Source organism: Clupea harengus, chromosome 5 (assembly GCF_900700415.2).
Source record: "Clupea harengus chromosome 5, Ch_v2.0.2, whole genome shotgun sequence".
In the NCBI taxonomy this organism is placed as follows: domain Eukaryota; kingdom Metazoa; phylum Chordata; class Actinopteri; order Clupeiformes; family Clupeidae; genus Clupea; species Clupea harengus.
In genome coordinates, this window is record NC_045156.1 from 30369645 (window position 1) to 30383304 (window position 13660).

The 13660-nt window shown below is 45.1% G+C and overlaps 1 protein-coding gene across 2 annotated transcripts in view; it reads left to right on the plus strand.

The window, feature by feature from the left end:
- The window catches only part of arhgef3 (Rho guanine nucleotide exchange factor (GEF) 3), a 46285-nt gene that overhangs the window by 30077 nt on the left and 2548 nt on the right, over window positions 1-13660 (plus strand). For both annotated transcript variants that reach the window (XM_031568517.2, XM_031568516.2), the window contains 4 exons: window positions 481-577; window positions 1130-1206; window positions 4228-4485; window positions 5209-5379. In XM_031568517.2, coding sequence (XP_031424377.1) covers window positions 481-577; window positions 1130-1206; window positions 4228-4485; window positions 5209-5379 — 603 coding nt within the window. The remainder of the gene's footprint in view (window positions 1-480; window positions 578-1129; window positions 1207-4227; window positions 4486-5208; window positions 5380-13660) is intronic.

The following is a 13660-nucleotide window of genomic DNA, read 5'->3' on the forward strand; positions in this document are numbered from 1 at the left end:
CACACACAGACACACAGACACACACACACACACACACACACACACACACAGACACACAGACACACAGACACACACACACACACAGGACTGGGGGGGAGAGGTGAGGTGATGTGGAGAGGAGAGGGAGAGGTCAGAGGTCGTAGGAGACGTGAGGTGAGGTGAGGTGAGGTGAGGTAGAGGTGAGGGATTGGGGGGGTAGAGGTAGAGGTGAGGTGAGGACTGGGGGGACTGGGGGGAAATCCTCCTCAGGACCATACCTCTCAGTGCAGATAAGGCATGGGTGTAAAAGGAGAGCACTATATATACCACCTCTTACCACCTCTTCATTCTGTAGAAAAGTTATTAGAAAAGGAAATGTTCATAATATACAGAATCTATGTGTCTAGGTATAGCACTCCTGGGGGGCGTTTTGATCACAGGCCAAACTAGGTGTGTAAGGAGTATAACCCCCCCCCCCCCCTCTCTCTCTCTCCTCTGCAGGCATACCACGACCCCATGCTGAAGCTGTCCATCATGACAGAACATGAACTCAACCAGATCTTTGGTACACTGGACTCTCTCACCCCTCTCCATGAAGGTGAGATTCATACACACACACCGCTATTTACATTTACATTTACATTTACATTTAGTCATTTAGTCATTTAGCAGACACTTTTGTCCAAAGCGACGTACAAGAGAGAGAACAGTCAAGCTAAGAGCAATAAAAAGCATGGTGTAACAATAAATACTACTTTACATGAGAATTAGAAAACAACGACCTAGAAAAAAGGAAAAAGAAGTGCAGGAATGTAGCTGCTGAAGTGCAAGTTAAGCGCTGGTCAGGTGCCAGTTAGGAAGGGAGGTGCTCTCTGAAGAGTTGGGTCTTCAAAAGCTTCTTGAAGGTAGAGAGGGACGCCCCTGCTCTGGTAGTACTAGGCAGTTCATTCCACCAACGTGGAACTACAACTGAGAATAGTCTGGATTGCCGTGCTTGCACAGACGGCAGTGCTATGCACGTACATCAACTGAAGATATGGAATTTCTCATTGGTCTTGGTCTTGCTATCACAGACATGTTCAGAACCGCAGTCTTGTGCACAGACATCCGTGTTCACAAGTAGTTTCACTCTTTTTTCCTCTCCTTTAAGACATGCTCAGTCGCTTGAGAGAAGCCCGCAAGCCTGATGGATCTACAGAGCATGTGGGACACATCCTTGTCGACTGGGTAAGACAAACACACACACACACACACACACACACACACACACACACACACACACACACACACACACACAAATAGCTCATATTTAGATGCCGGGGGAAGGGGGCGAAGAGAGGAAGTGTGAAAGAGTGCGTGCGTGCGTGCGTGCGTGCGTGCGTGCGTGCGTGCGTGCGTGCGTGCGTGCGTGCGTATTCCTGGATTTTAGAGATGCCTTTGGGACACTGTCTCACAATATGATGCTCCACACACTGGAAGAAATCCATCTACCTCAACCCTTTGTGGACATCATCACAGACGTGTACAAGGGATCTTTTTTGCAAGTCATCTGTGGAGACCAGCTCACAGAGCCTGTACCCCTCCAGGTAGGGATTAAAACAGGCTGCCCCTGGAGTGCTGTGAACTTCATCCTTGCTATCAACCAGTGGTTGAAATGGCTCTGTCAGTGTGCACCACCACAAATCAGATCCCCAAACCCTGTTCAGGGGTACGCTGATGATGTGGAGATGTCCTCTAGGGATGAGAGTGTAATTGCCGACATGCTAAGCAGAACAGATGAGTTTCTCCACAACACTCCACAACACAACAGCAAGAAAGTCCCTCCTGAACATTAAACAGGCAGAGACAAAACAACACTGGACTGGACTGAGACTGCAGGGGAAGTTGGCATGCCTTGACTTTGCTGACCACTCTGTCTCTCATTCAATGTATAGGAATGCTGCTGTAGGAGAGGACATCCTCTGCTTTACTGTTAAAGCCAGACTACAGGTGTTGCCAACTAAATACAATCTAGCATTATGGTACCCTAACACTCATCATCCACACTGTATAATGCACTCTAATCCCAACCAACATTTAGAATCCATTGCTCATATTGTTAATGGCTGCAATAAGTACAAAGGACTTTATACTGCACGCCATGACCGCATTGTAGACCTCATTTCTAGTACTGTTAAGGGAGTATTCCCCCCCAATGTGTCAATGTACAAACACTCCCGTATAATGCCCGATTGGTTTAACAGCTCTGATGATGTGTTCTGCAACCCTTACACCCCTGATGTTGTTTTCTTGGACAAGGTTAAAAGAGAGGTAGTAGTCCTTGAGGTAGCCTGTGTCTATGACCTCTATATGGACATAGCCTTCCTTGACAAGTTGACCAAATACCAGCCCATTGTTGCTAAGATGAGAGACCTAGGCTATACATGTAAGATGGTAGTATTGATATTTGGAAGCCTGGGGCATGTCCATAAGCTTTCGGTCAGTGGGCTACGACTGGCAGGACTTAGTAAGAGACAATCCAAACAACTAGCTAAGTTCTGCTCTGTATCAGCTGTTATAGGTAGTCTTGCTGTTTGGCGTAGGAGATGTTTCTTGTACCCATGAGTCACTAAGCTGTATTCAACCTCTGAGAAATGTTTGAATCCTTTCTGTACAGAATATGATTGGTGGATTCAAATAAATAATTTAAATGTGTGTGTGTGTGCTGGGGGACAGAATGATAGCAGGGTTCAATGAGTGCTGCTGGCTAAAAACATCAGCTTTCTGCCTCTCCCTCTGTCATCATGTGTGTGTGTGTGTGTGTGTGTGTGTGTGTGTGTGTGTGTGTGTGTGTGTGTGTGTGTGTGTGTGTGTGTGTGTGTGTGTGTGTGTGTGTGTGTGTGTGTGTGTGTGTGTGTGTGTGTGTGTGTGCTTTCTGCCTCTCCCTCTGTCATCATGTGTCTGTGTGTGTGTGTGTGTGTGTGTGTGTGTGTGTGTGTGTGTGTGTGTGTGCTTTCTGCCTCTCCCTCTGTCATCATGTGTCTGTGTGTGTGTCTGTGTGTGTGTGTGTGTGTGTGTGTGTGTGTGTGTGTGTGTGTGTGTGTGCTTTCTGCCTCTCCCTCTGTCATCATGTGTCTGTGTGTGTGTGTGTGTGTGTGTGTGTGTGTGTGTGTGTGTGTCTGTGTGTGTGTGTGTGTGTGTGTGCTTTCTCCCTCTCCCTCTGTCATCATGTGTCTGTGGTAAAATGGAGCACAGCACTCCAAACTCTCCATCCCCTACGCTGTAGTTCGTCCCCACACCCTCTCCGTTTTCTTTTTTCACTCCCTCATCACCCTTCATCATCAGCCTCCATGCCAAAGTTCCTTCTGTCTGATGTGTGGCAGCTGTCTTCCCATCAGAGCATATCCAGATTCCAGAGGAGTGAGTGAGTGAGCTAGAGGCCACGTTCAGCACTGAAGGCTTTTTTCTTCCTGCACTTAGAGTGGTGTGATTATGATGCACTCCACTGCTACAGTGGTCCCTTTGAACTATGAGTTTGTTTATTTATTCTCAATCTCTATGATAGTTGTTCAGCCAGCACATACTGTATGACTGTGCAGGGCCACACTGAACAACTCAAACTTTACTGGGAACCACATTTGGATGGACAAAGGGTGGTTTTATAAATTAAGTTAAATGTAAGTTGAACAGATTTGGATTGGCAAAGGGGGTGTATAAATGAAGTTAAATGTAAGTTGAACAGCTGGAGGCAGTGAGAAGACAGCCTGTGTGAGCCGAGTTTTATGGTGGATGTTGAGCTGGATTTAATTCGCATGTGATCAGAAATTTTCAGTGGCTTGTTGAATGGATTTTTTTTCTTTCATGAGTGAGTTTTGCTTTTTCATGAATGTCTACTGCTGAAGCAGAGTTTGGGCCTCCCTGTAGGGTTAGCTTAGTTTAGCGGTTAGCTTAGTTTCACTGTTAAGCCTACCTGTAGGGTTAGCTTAGTTTCACTGTTGGGCCTCCCTGTAGGGATATCATTTAACACTGTGATAAGAGCCGTTTCCATACTGTGGTGAGGACTGGCTACTGATGTACTGTCAAAGTTGTCGGTCTCTGTGTTGATGTTTGTTTACACAAGCAGAGATGGCAGCATTCCACATAAACACCCGCACATCAGGTTTACAGCAAGGCACCACTGGAAACAAACGCGGTTTGGTAGCCACGCGGTGCTATGGCAAGAGACTTGATCTTCATTCTCACTGACTATTTGTGTCTGTCTTTCTGCAGCTCCCATGTCTAGACTCGTACAACAGCTACTGCAGTAACCAGGTGGCTGCCAAAGCCCTGCTGGACCATAAGAAACAGGACCACCGTGTGCACGACTTCCTGCAACGCTGCCTGGAGTCTCCCTTCAGCCGCAAGTTGGACCTGTGGAACTTTCTAGACATCCCACGCAGCCGCCTTGTCAAATATCCCCTCCTGCTGAAGGAGATCCTCAAACACACACCCAACGACCACCCTGACCGTCAGCACCTCGAGGAAGCAGTGAGTATACTGTACACCTAATCACACACTCGCACAAAATACAGACACCTGAAGCACAGATGTGTGAGATATCCTGACATATCTACAATAATTCACACCAAAACTACCCATACTGTGTAGCACAAATACAATCTTATTGACAGGATTGATTCTTTGATGAGCACTAAGGAAACACAGAGACAATTACTTGTTGAAAAGTAAAACATATCATGGTTCGTTTATTTCATAGACAGTAAAAAATCGGTTTATTTCAACGTCGCCACGCCACTTCCTTGGTGCAGAACTCACAACATAGTCACCCCAGGGTCTATGGGGAATGTAATGATCAAATTTACTAACAGCAGCGTGAATATAAACACGAAGAACATCACGAGTGGTCCACACAACCCAATTATTTTTCAGACGGCTAAGTTGAGTCCATCTCAGTTTAATAGAAAGAGGAGCGTCTTCATTTTTGACGGTATTGAAAATCATACCTTCGGGATTTTTAAATATCTCTGTATACCGTAATACACCAAGCCTGTACTATACAAACACACAAATATTTACTCTTATATGCAGACTACATACTATACCACTACACACACCTGCACCCTTAAATCATTTGTTTTCTTGATATGCTTGCTTCTAAATCAACATCATCTCTGTTTGCCCTTCATTTGACCATTATGCTACTATTACCTGGATTTTTGTTCAACCCCATATCTCTTCTTGCTACTGTAGATGAACATGATCCAACATATAGTGGCAGAGATCAATGCACAGACGGGGGAGTCCGAATGCCGCTATTACAAAGAGCGTCTTCTTTACCTGGAGGACAATCAGAGAGACCTACTCATTGACAGCTCCCGCATCCTAACCTGCCACGGGGATCTGAAGAACAACAGAGGAGCTGTGAGTTACTCTCTCTCTCTCTCTCACACAGACAGACAGACACACACACACACACACACACACACACACACACACACACACACACACACACACACACATACACACATACACACAGAGACACAGAGACACAGAGACACAGAGACACAGAGACACAGAGACACAGAGACACAGACACAGACACAGACACAGACACAGACACAGACACAGACACAGACACAGACACAGACACAGACACAGACACAGACACAGACACAGACACAGACACAGACACAGACACAGACACAGACACAGACACAGACACAGACACACACTTACTTGACATTACTTTGGGATTTACAAATACTGATTAAAATACCAGCAAAGTATCCAAGTATTGTCAAGAGCCTGCCCACATCCACAAGGCACTGCAAAAGACTGAAGAAATATGAAGGGTAGGTTTGATGCCTTTTCCAAACATCGTACGCTGCAATTAATAGTTAATACAGAGCCATACCTGGCACACATTCACAAACTGAGATGTCGACATACACACAGATGCACACAAAACACACACATGCATATTGCATTGCCTTAATTACTTACAAAACTTACCTACACTCACATGTACATGTGATCTTCCCTTTCTCTTGCTATAGTAGCAGTTGTCATTAGATTGTTATATTACGTATAATCAAACAGTAATGTGCACTTCTCTAAGTGTTAAGACTTGCATATTAAGCCTGTCCGACATCATTTCTCCTCCGTGATTCAGTGTGATTCACTGTGTATCACATGATGTGGCTACAGGCGGCGGCCCCCGGTTCATCAGTCAGACATGTGAACCAACCAACAATCAATCAATCAATTCAATCTTATATAGCGCTTCTCTAAATACCCGAAGTCGCTTTACAGAGTCCAGAGTCCAGTAGTCATTCATACATACACAGTCATACCGGTGGTGGTAAGCTACATCAGTAGCCACAGCTGCCCTGGGGGCAGACTGACAGAAGCGTGGCTGCCAATCAGCGCCAACGGCCCCCTCCGACCACCACCAACATTCATTCATATTCTTACATATACTATATAACAGAAGTCATATAAACAATTCAAACAAACGGCATAGTATGGCATCCATTGACCTCCAACGTCTTCTTGTCTCTCTTTTCTTTCTTCGTTCACCCTCTTACAGACACACACTCACAGGATTGCGTGTCCACGTGTAATCACATTTAAACCAATGGGAACAAGTTCAGTGGGGTGCCAGTCTGTATGATGTATGTGTATGTGTGTGTGTGTGTGTGTGTGTGTGTGTGTGGAACAAGTTCAGTGGGGTGCCAGTCTGGAACAAGTTCAGTGGGGTGCCAGTCTGTCACCTGGAGTTCATACAGCGTTTTGTTTTTGTAGTTTTTTTTAGAATATAAACTCATTTCGTGAATTTTAAAATGGGGAGTACATTCAGGGGGTGTATAGTCTATTTGGTGCGTTGACAGGCTACCCATCTAACAGCTGGTTTTCCTGCCGATGGAATTCGAATACTATTGTTTTGTCACGTAAATCTTTCTACACATACTTGCACACAGGCATGTACGATGACACTAGCAGTCTTAAGAGTGATGGAGAGAGCAGCCAGGGGTTAAATGAAATGGAGTTCATGAGGTTAAACATGAGGCACACACACACACACACACACACACACACACACACACACACACACACACACACACACACACACACACACACACACACACACACACACACACACACACACACACACACACACACACACACACACACACACACACACACACACACACACACACACACACACACACACACACACACACACACACACACACACACACACACACACACACACACACACACACACACACACACACACACACACACACACACACACACACACACACACACTCACTCCCCTCTACCACCCATTTGTTATAGAAGTGGTCGACCTTAGCCAATGAGAAACCTCGTGCCAAAGGGTATCCCCTAAACACATACACATACATCATCCACCCACGTAAACACACTCCCACACACAGAACAGTCCCTGAGAACTCTCTGAAGACTCCGTCTCTCTCTCCACATCACAGGCAGAGAGTTGGTGCTCCCACACCAACAGACTAATAATAGAGAAGAGAAGCCTCTTTTTATTTTGTCATAAGGGCCAACAGTTCAACTAGAAACCCTAGCAGATCTTAGCAGTAGTCTGCCCTGTAATCAAGCGTGCTCCTTTTTGCAGTCCAAAAACGCAAATGGGAAGCACCTGGTGGGGACATGAGCCTCCTGGGCCCCCGATGACCTGCCTGACTGATAGGAAGGGCAGCACTGCTTCATCTCCACGCTGCTTTAATGAGGGCTTTAATGAGGGCTTCTTCTTCCCATCTCTGCTTCATGCCCCTGCTGCTGACTAGCGCTTAACTTGCACTTCAGCAGTTACATTCCTGCACTTCTTTTTCCTTTTTTCTAGGTTGTTGTTTTCTAATTCTCATGTAAAGTAGTATTCATTGTTACACCATGCTTTTTTATTGCTCTTAGCCTGACTGTTCTCCCCCTTGTACGTCGCTTTGGACAAAAGCGTCTGCTAAATGACTAAATGTAAATGTTTAATGAGGGCTTCTTCTTCCCATCTCTGCTTCATGTCCACGCTGCTTTAATGAGGGCTTCTTCCCATCTCTGCACAGCATCAGCCTGGCAGTAATCAGTGTGGGAGTGACCACGGAGGGGACGTAATCACAGGAGAAGAGCGTACAGAGTATTCATCTCACGGTGGTTGAGGAGGGGGAAGAGAGTGGAGGTGTGTGTGTGTGTGTGTGTGTGGGGGGGGTGTGTGTGTGTGTGTGTCTGTGTGTGTGTGTCTGTGTGTGTGTGTCTGTGTCTGTGTCTGTGTCTGTGTCTGTGTGTGTGTGTGTGTGTGTGCGTGTCTGTGTCTGTGTGTGTGTGTGTGTGTGTGTGTGTGTGTGTGTGTGCGTGTGTGCGTGTGTGCGTGTGTGCGTGTGTGCGTGTGTGCGTGTGTGCGTGTGTGCGTGTGCGTGCGTGCGTGCGTGCGTGCGTGCGTGCGTGCGTGCGTGCGGAGAGTTAGCAGCAACTGTATCTTTCATGTCAAAGCAAAGAGGGAAAGAGGGATAACAACCTCCACAATTGACAGTCAGGTAATACATTTCTCTTTTCCCGGAAAGATAACCTAGAGTTTCTCTAGTCAGGGAAATGTGTTTCTTAATTATACGTAATCTATTTTTCATTGTGCTGGTAAAAGGTTGAATCTGAGCAGACAATGCCTTGTTGGCAGAAGATGAACTTTTTATATTGTATGTCTGGTAAGATGAACCTTGACTGTCTGGTGAAGGTCAGGTTAGCACACTTGGTGTGTGATTCACATGGAGGGGTGTCAAGGGTTGAGAAGCCTGATTTGAATACTCTCTCCTGTGATTTATATACTTCTTTAGTATACTTCTACACACTTTGCAGCTGTGCGTGTGTGTGTGTGTGTCGTGCTTCTCCAACCTCTACTCATGTGTTGCATAACTCTCCCCACACCGCTGTCAAACCTGTACCATGCAGCTCAAATATCCACATAACATAAACATAAATGTGTCCCCATTAAATCAAGTACTGTCAGATCTAAGCATTCATCACAACATGGCTTTAGTGTGGAACTGAAAGTATGAGGATCCACAACACACCTCTCCCTGACATCCTGGAGAGGGAGACTTATTCTAGTATCAGATGTGCCAAATGTGACAAAGTCTAGGCATATGCAATCTTTGTAAATATAAATAATAAATATTTTGTAAATGTAAATCTTCAAGTCTGTGTAAGTTACAAATCATCCATGCAAGGTGGATGCCCTTCCAGATATCTTCCACTAAACATGGCTAAACCTTAGGTACTTATCATTGGTCTTTAACCTTTTTTTCCCCTTTGCATGGACTAAAGACCTCATACATGCTTTTCTATTCTCCCGGTGTGATGATTGTAATGCAATCATTGTAATGACACTTTACAAGTGGAAAGGTGACCAAACCTTTTACATGCCATAATCCCCTTTTGCTGTTAATAGTCTTCTTCTTCTTTATCATCTTCCTCTTCTTCTTCCGCTTCTAGAAAGGGTACCTATGGCAGCTTATGGCTAGCCCTAACCCTCCTTCATTCTGTCATTCTGTCATGACCAAAAGCCAATCAGTCTTCTCAATGTGGAAGGAAAGATCTTCTTTCGCGTAGTAGCAAGGAGGTTGCTCTCTTATTTGAAGGGAAATAGTTTGTTAAATATTTTTGTGCAGAAAGCAGCTATGCTGGGATTTTCTGGATGTCTGGAACATAAGAGCATGATTTGGCATCAGATTGTGTAGTATTTTTGGATCTGACTAAGGCCTTTGGAGTGGTGCCACACACTCTGTTTGAGAAGGCATTCAGCTACTTTCAGGTCCCTGAGAAGATTTCAGTGTTAATCAAAGCATATTTTGAGGATATTCAGTTCTGCTTCAACATAAGTAACTACACCACAGCCTGGCAGCATTTGGCGTTTGGAATCATGGCTGGATGCCGTTTTAATGCTGCTGGCTGTCACCATGGCAATGGAGGTCACTCTAAGGGCATCTGAAGGGGTTGTTGGCGGTCAGAGGCTGCAGGACCTCCCGTCTGAGCTTCTATGGACGCCATAAAGATGCCTACAACAATCTATCGGATGCACCCATCGGCTGTTAGCCAAGTTGAATGTCAATCTGAAATGGGCAAGGATGAAAGAGAAACCCAGTATGTGTAGAAGGGTATCTATCAGTAAAGGAATCTATGTGTAGAAGGGTATCTATCAGTAAAGGAATCTATGTGTAGAAGGGTATCTATCAGTAAAGGAATCTATGTGTAGAAGGGTATCTATCAGTAAAGGAAAACTGGTGGAAGATGATGGTATATTGATGGTGAGGTGACTCCCTCTATTGTAGAGAAACCAGTGAGAAAGTCAGGTAGATGGTGCAATTCCATGTTAAGTGACCGAGGACAAGTTGAAGATTTTATAGAATTCATTGTAAAGGCTATCAAGACCATTAATAAGACCTTCTTGCCTTCTTGAAATTGTGGTGCTTGCAGTTTGGGCTTTTGACACACGTAATGTGGCCTTTGACTGTGTATGAAGTTGCTATTTCAGAGGTGGAGAAATTTGAGATAATCATGAATAAAGCAGTTAGTACTGTAGTATGGAAAAGGAACTTTGGAGTTACCAGTGACCAGCTTGGTGGAGGAGTTCAAATTTGCTGAGACCAGTCTGGAGATGACTTTGTTACAGTCTAAGGATCAGTCAAAGTCAAAGTGTTTATTATCGCATACACCAAATTTCCTCAGCGCAGCGAAATTCTTACGACTTGGCAGCCAACATCTACGCAGTAGACGGCATACAACAGGTAACACAAATAACATATACCAAAATAACATATACCAGAAATAACATATAACATATAACATATAACAAGTAACAACAGTTTGAAATACAAGAAGGGCAGTTTCCAGAGTGGGGAATATTAAATTAAATAAGATAAAAAAATATGTGTTTATATATATATATATATATATATATATATATGTAGCAAGTGTATTTGTATGGGTGTGAAGTACAAGGTGATGGTGACTGTTCAGTGTTGCAGATCCAGCAGTCAAGAACACTGTTCCAACCGTAAAAAAAAGGGAAGAAGTAGAATCCACGAGAAGCGGTTCAACATGCACAAGACGCACATTACAGCATAGGGATATGATTGGGCAGGTACAGAGTGGAAGAGCAGGATTTGGGTTAGATGACAGTTGGAAAGAATTAAGATTCCCTTTGAAGATGAGATTGACTATGTCTTTAAAAAGGAAGAAGCTAGAGTATGCAGAACTGGTAGCGGAAGTGAGGAAACAAGGTTGGCCAGCACACACAAGACCAGGGGAGATAGGTGTTAGAAGCTATGTAGCTAAATCAACCACAACACTGTTGGATTTAATCTTTTGAGGAGGGTCACTCAATGTCTGAGGCTGTTGAAAAAGCGAGCCAGTGGTTACGTCTGAGGCACTCAGATTACTTGGGGACATGCGAATTAACTTCTGTTGTCACAAGATGTTTGCGTGCTTAAAGTGACCAGGGTTCGTATCCCAGTTTCTTCCCTTACCCTTACCTTGGTTCGTTCTCCTGAGGGGTTACCCCATTGAAATGCTCACGAAGGCGAGTATCGGTATAATGGTTGTAGTGCAACCTGTTGTGTTATAATACTTAGGCTAGGTTGTCGGGTATGAGTACTTGCACGAGACAATGAGAGATTTGGCCGCTGTGGGAAGTCCCCAACCAATAGCACAAGGCGTTTAAAAATGTGTTCCCATGTATAACTAAAAAAAATGAACCTTAATTGAATTGATTCATTTAACTTAATGTCCTTTCATCTTCTGTTGTTTTAGTTTTGTGTAATTTTGGTTATACGTTTCGCAAAGCAATTTGTGCTTTGTGCATTACAGGTGGTATGACAATCATAATACATCTGTTATTGATATTGTTATTATTACTAGTAGTAGTAGCAACTATAACTACAGTGCCTATAAACATTTATTCACCTCCCCTTTGAAGTTTGCTGAGCTGGGAAAGACTGCATACAACTGTTGCCAGGTTCCCAGTTTCATGGGAGAGTGGCAAAGAAGGTTTGGCAGAAGGCATGTGGGAGATTCTGAAGTCAAGTGGAAGGAGATTCTGTGGTCTGATGAGACCAAAATTGAGCCTTTTGGCCACCAGACTAGATGCTATGTTTAGCGTCAACCAACTCAAACACACCATCCTCACAGTGAAGCATGGTGGTGACAGCATCATGCTGTGGGGATGCGTCTCTACAGCAGGTCCTTGGAAGGCTTGTTAGGGTGGAGGGTAAAATGAATGCAACTAATTATAGGGAAATCCTAGGAGGAAAACCTGATGCAGTCTGCAAGAGAACAGCAACTTGAGAGAAGATTTATTTTTTCCAGCAAGAAATTGACCCCAAGCACACAGCTAAAGCTACACACAAATGGTTTGAAAACAGCGTCTATGTTCTGGAGGGGCCGAGACAGAGTCCGGACCTCAATCCAATTGAGAATTTGTGGCTGAACTTGAACTTAAAAAAGGGTTGTTCACTCATGGAACCCATGCAGCCTTTGCGGGTTTTGCGGGGAAAAAATTGCAGTGTTCAGATGTGCAAAGCGGAGAGAGACCTACACACACAGGCTCACAGCTGATGGAGACCCACACACACACACACACACAGGCTTAAAGCGGAGAGAGACCTACACACACAGGCTCACAGCTGAGAGAGAGACCTACACACACACACACACACACACAGCTGAGAGAGAGACCTACACACACACAGGTCTGAGAGAGAGACCTACACACACACACACACACACACACACACACACAGGCTCACAGCTCATGGAGACCCCCCCCCACACACACACACAGGCTTAAAGCTGAGAGAGACCTACACACACATGCTCACAGCTGAGAGAGAGACCTACACACACACACACACACACACACACAGGCTCACAGCTGAGAGAGAGACCTACACACACACACACACACACACTCAAACACACACACACACACACGCTCACAGCTGAGAGCGACCTACACACACACACACACAGCTGAGAGAGAGACCTACACACACACACACACACACACACACACAGGCTCAAAGCTGATGGAGACACACACACACACACACACACAGGCTTAAAGCTGAGAGAGAGACACACACACACACACACACACACAGGCTTAAAGCTGAGAGAGAGACCTACACACACACACACACAGGCTCACAGCTGAGAGAGAGACCTACACACACACACACATACATACAGGCTCACAGCTGAGAGAGAGACCTACACACACACACACACACACACACAGGCTCACAGCTGAGAGAGAGACCTACACACACACACACACACAGGCTCACAGCTGAGAGAGAGACCTACACACACACACACACACACACACACACACACACACACACACACACACACACACACACACAGCTGATGGAGACCTACACACACACACAGGCTCACAGCTGAGAGAGAGACCTACCCTCCCTCACATGCTCACAGCTGAGAGAGAGACCTACACACACACACACACACACACACAGGCTCACAGCTGAGAGAGAGACCTACACACACACACACACACACAGGCTCACAGCTGAGAGAGAGACCTACACACACACACACACACACACACACACACACACACACACACACACACACACACACACAGCTGATG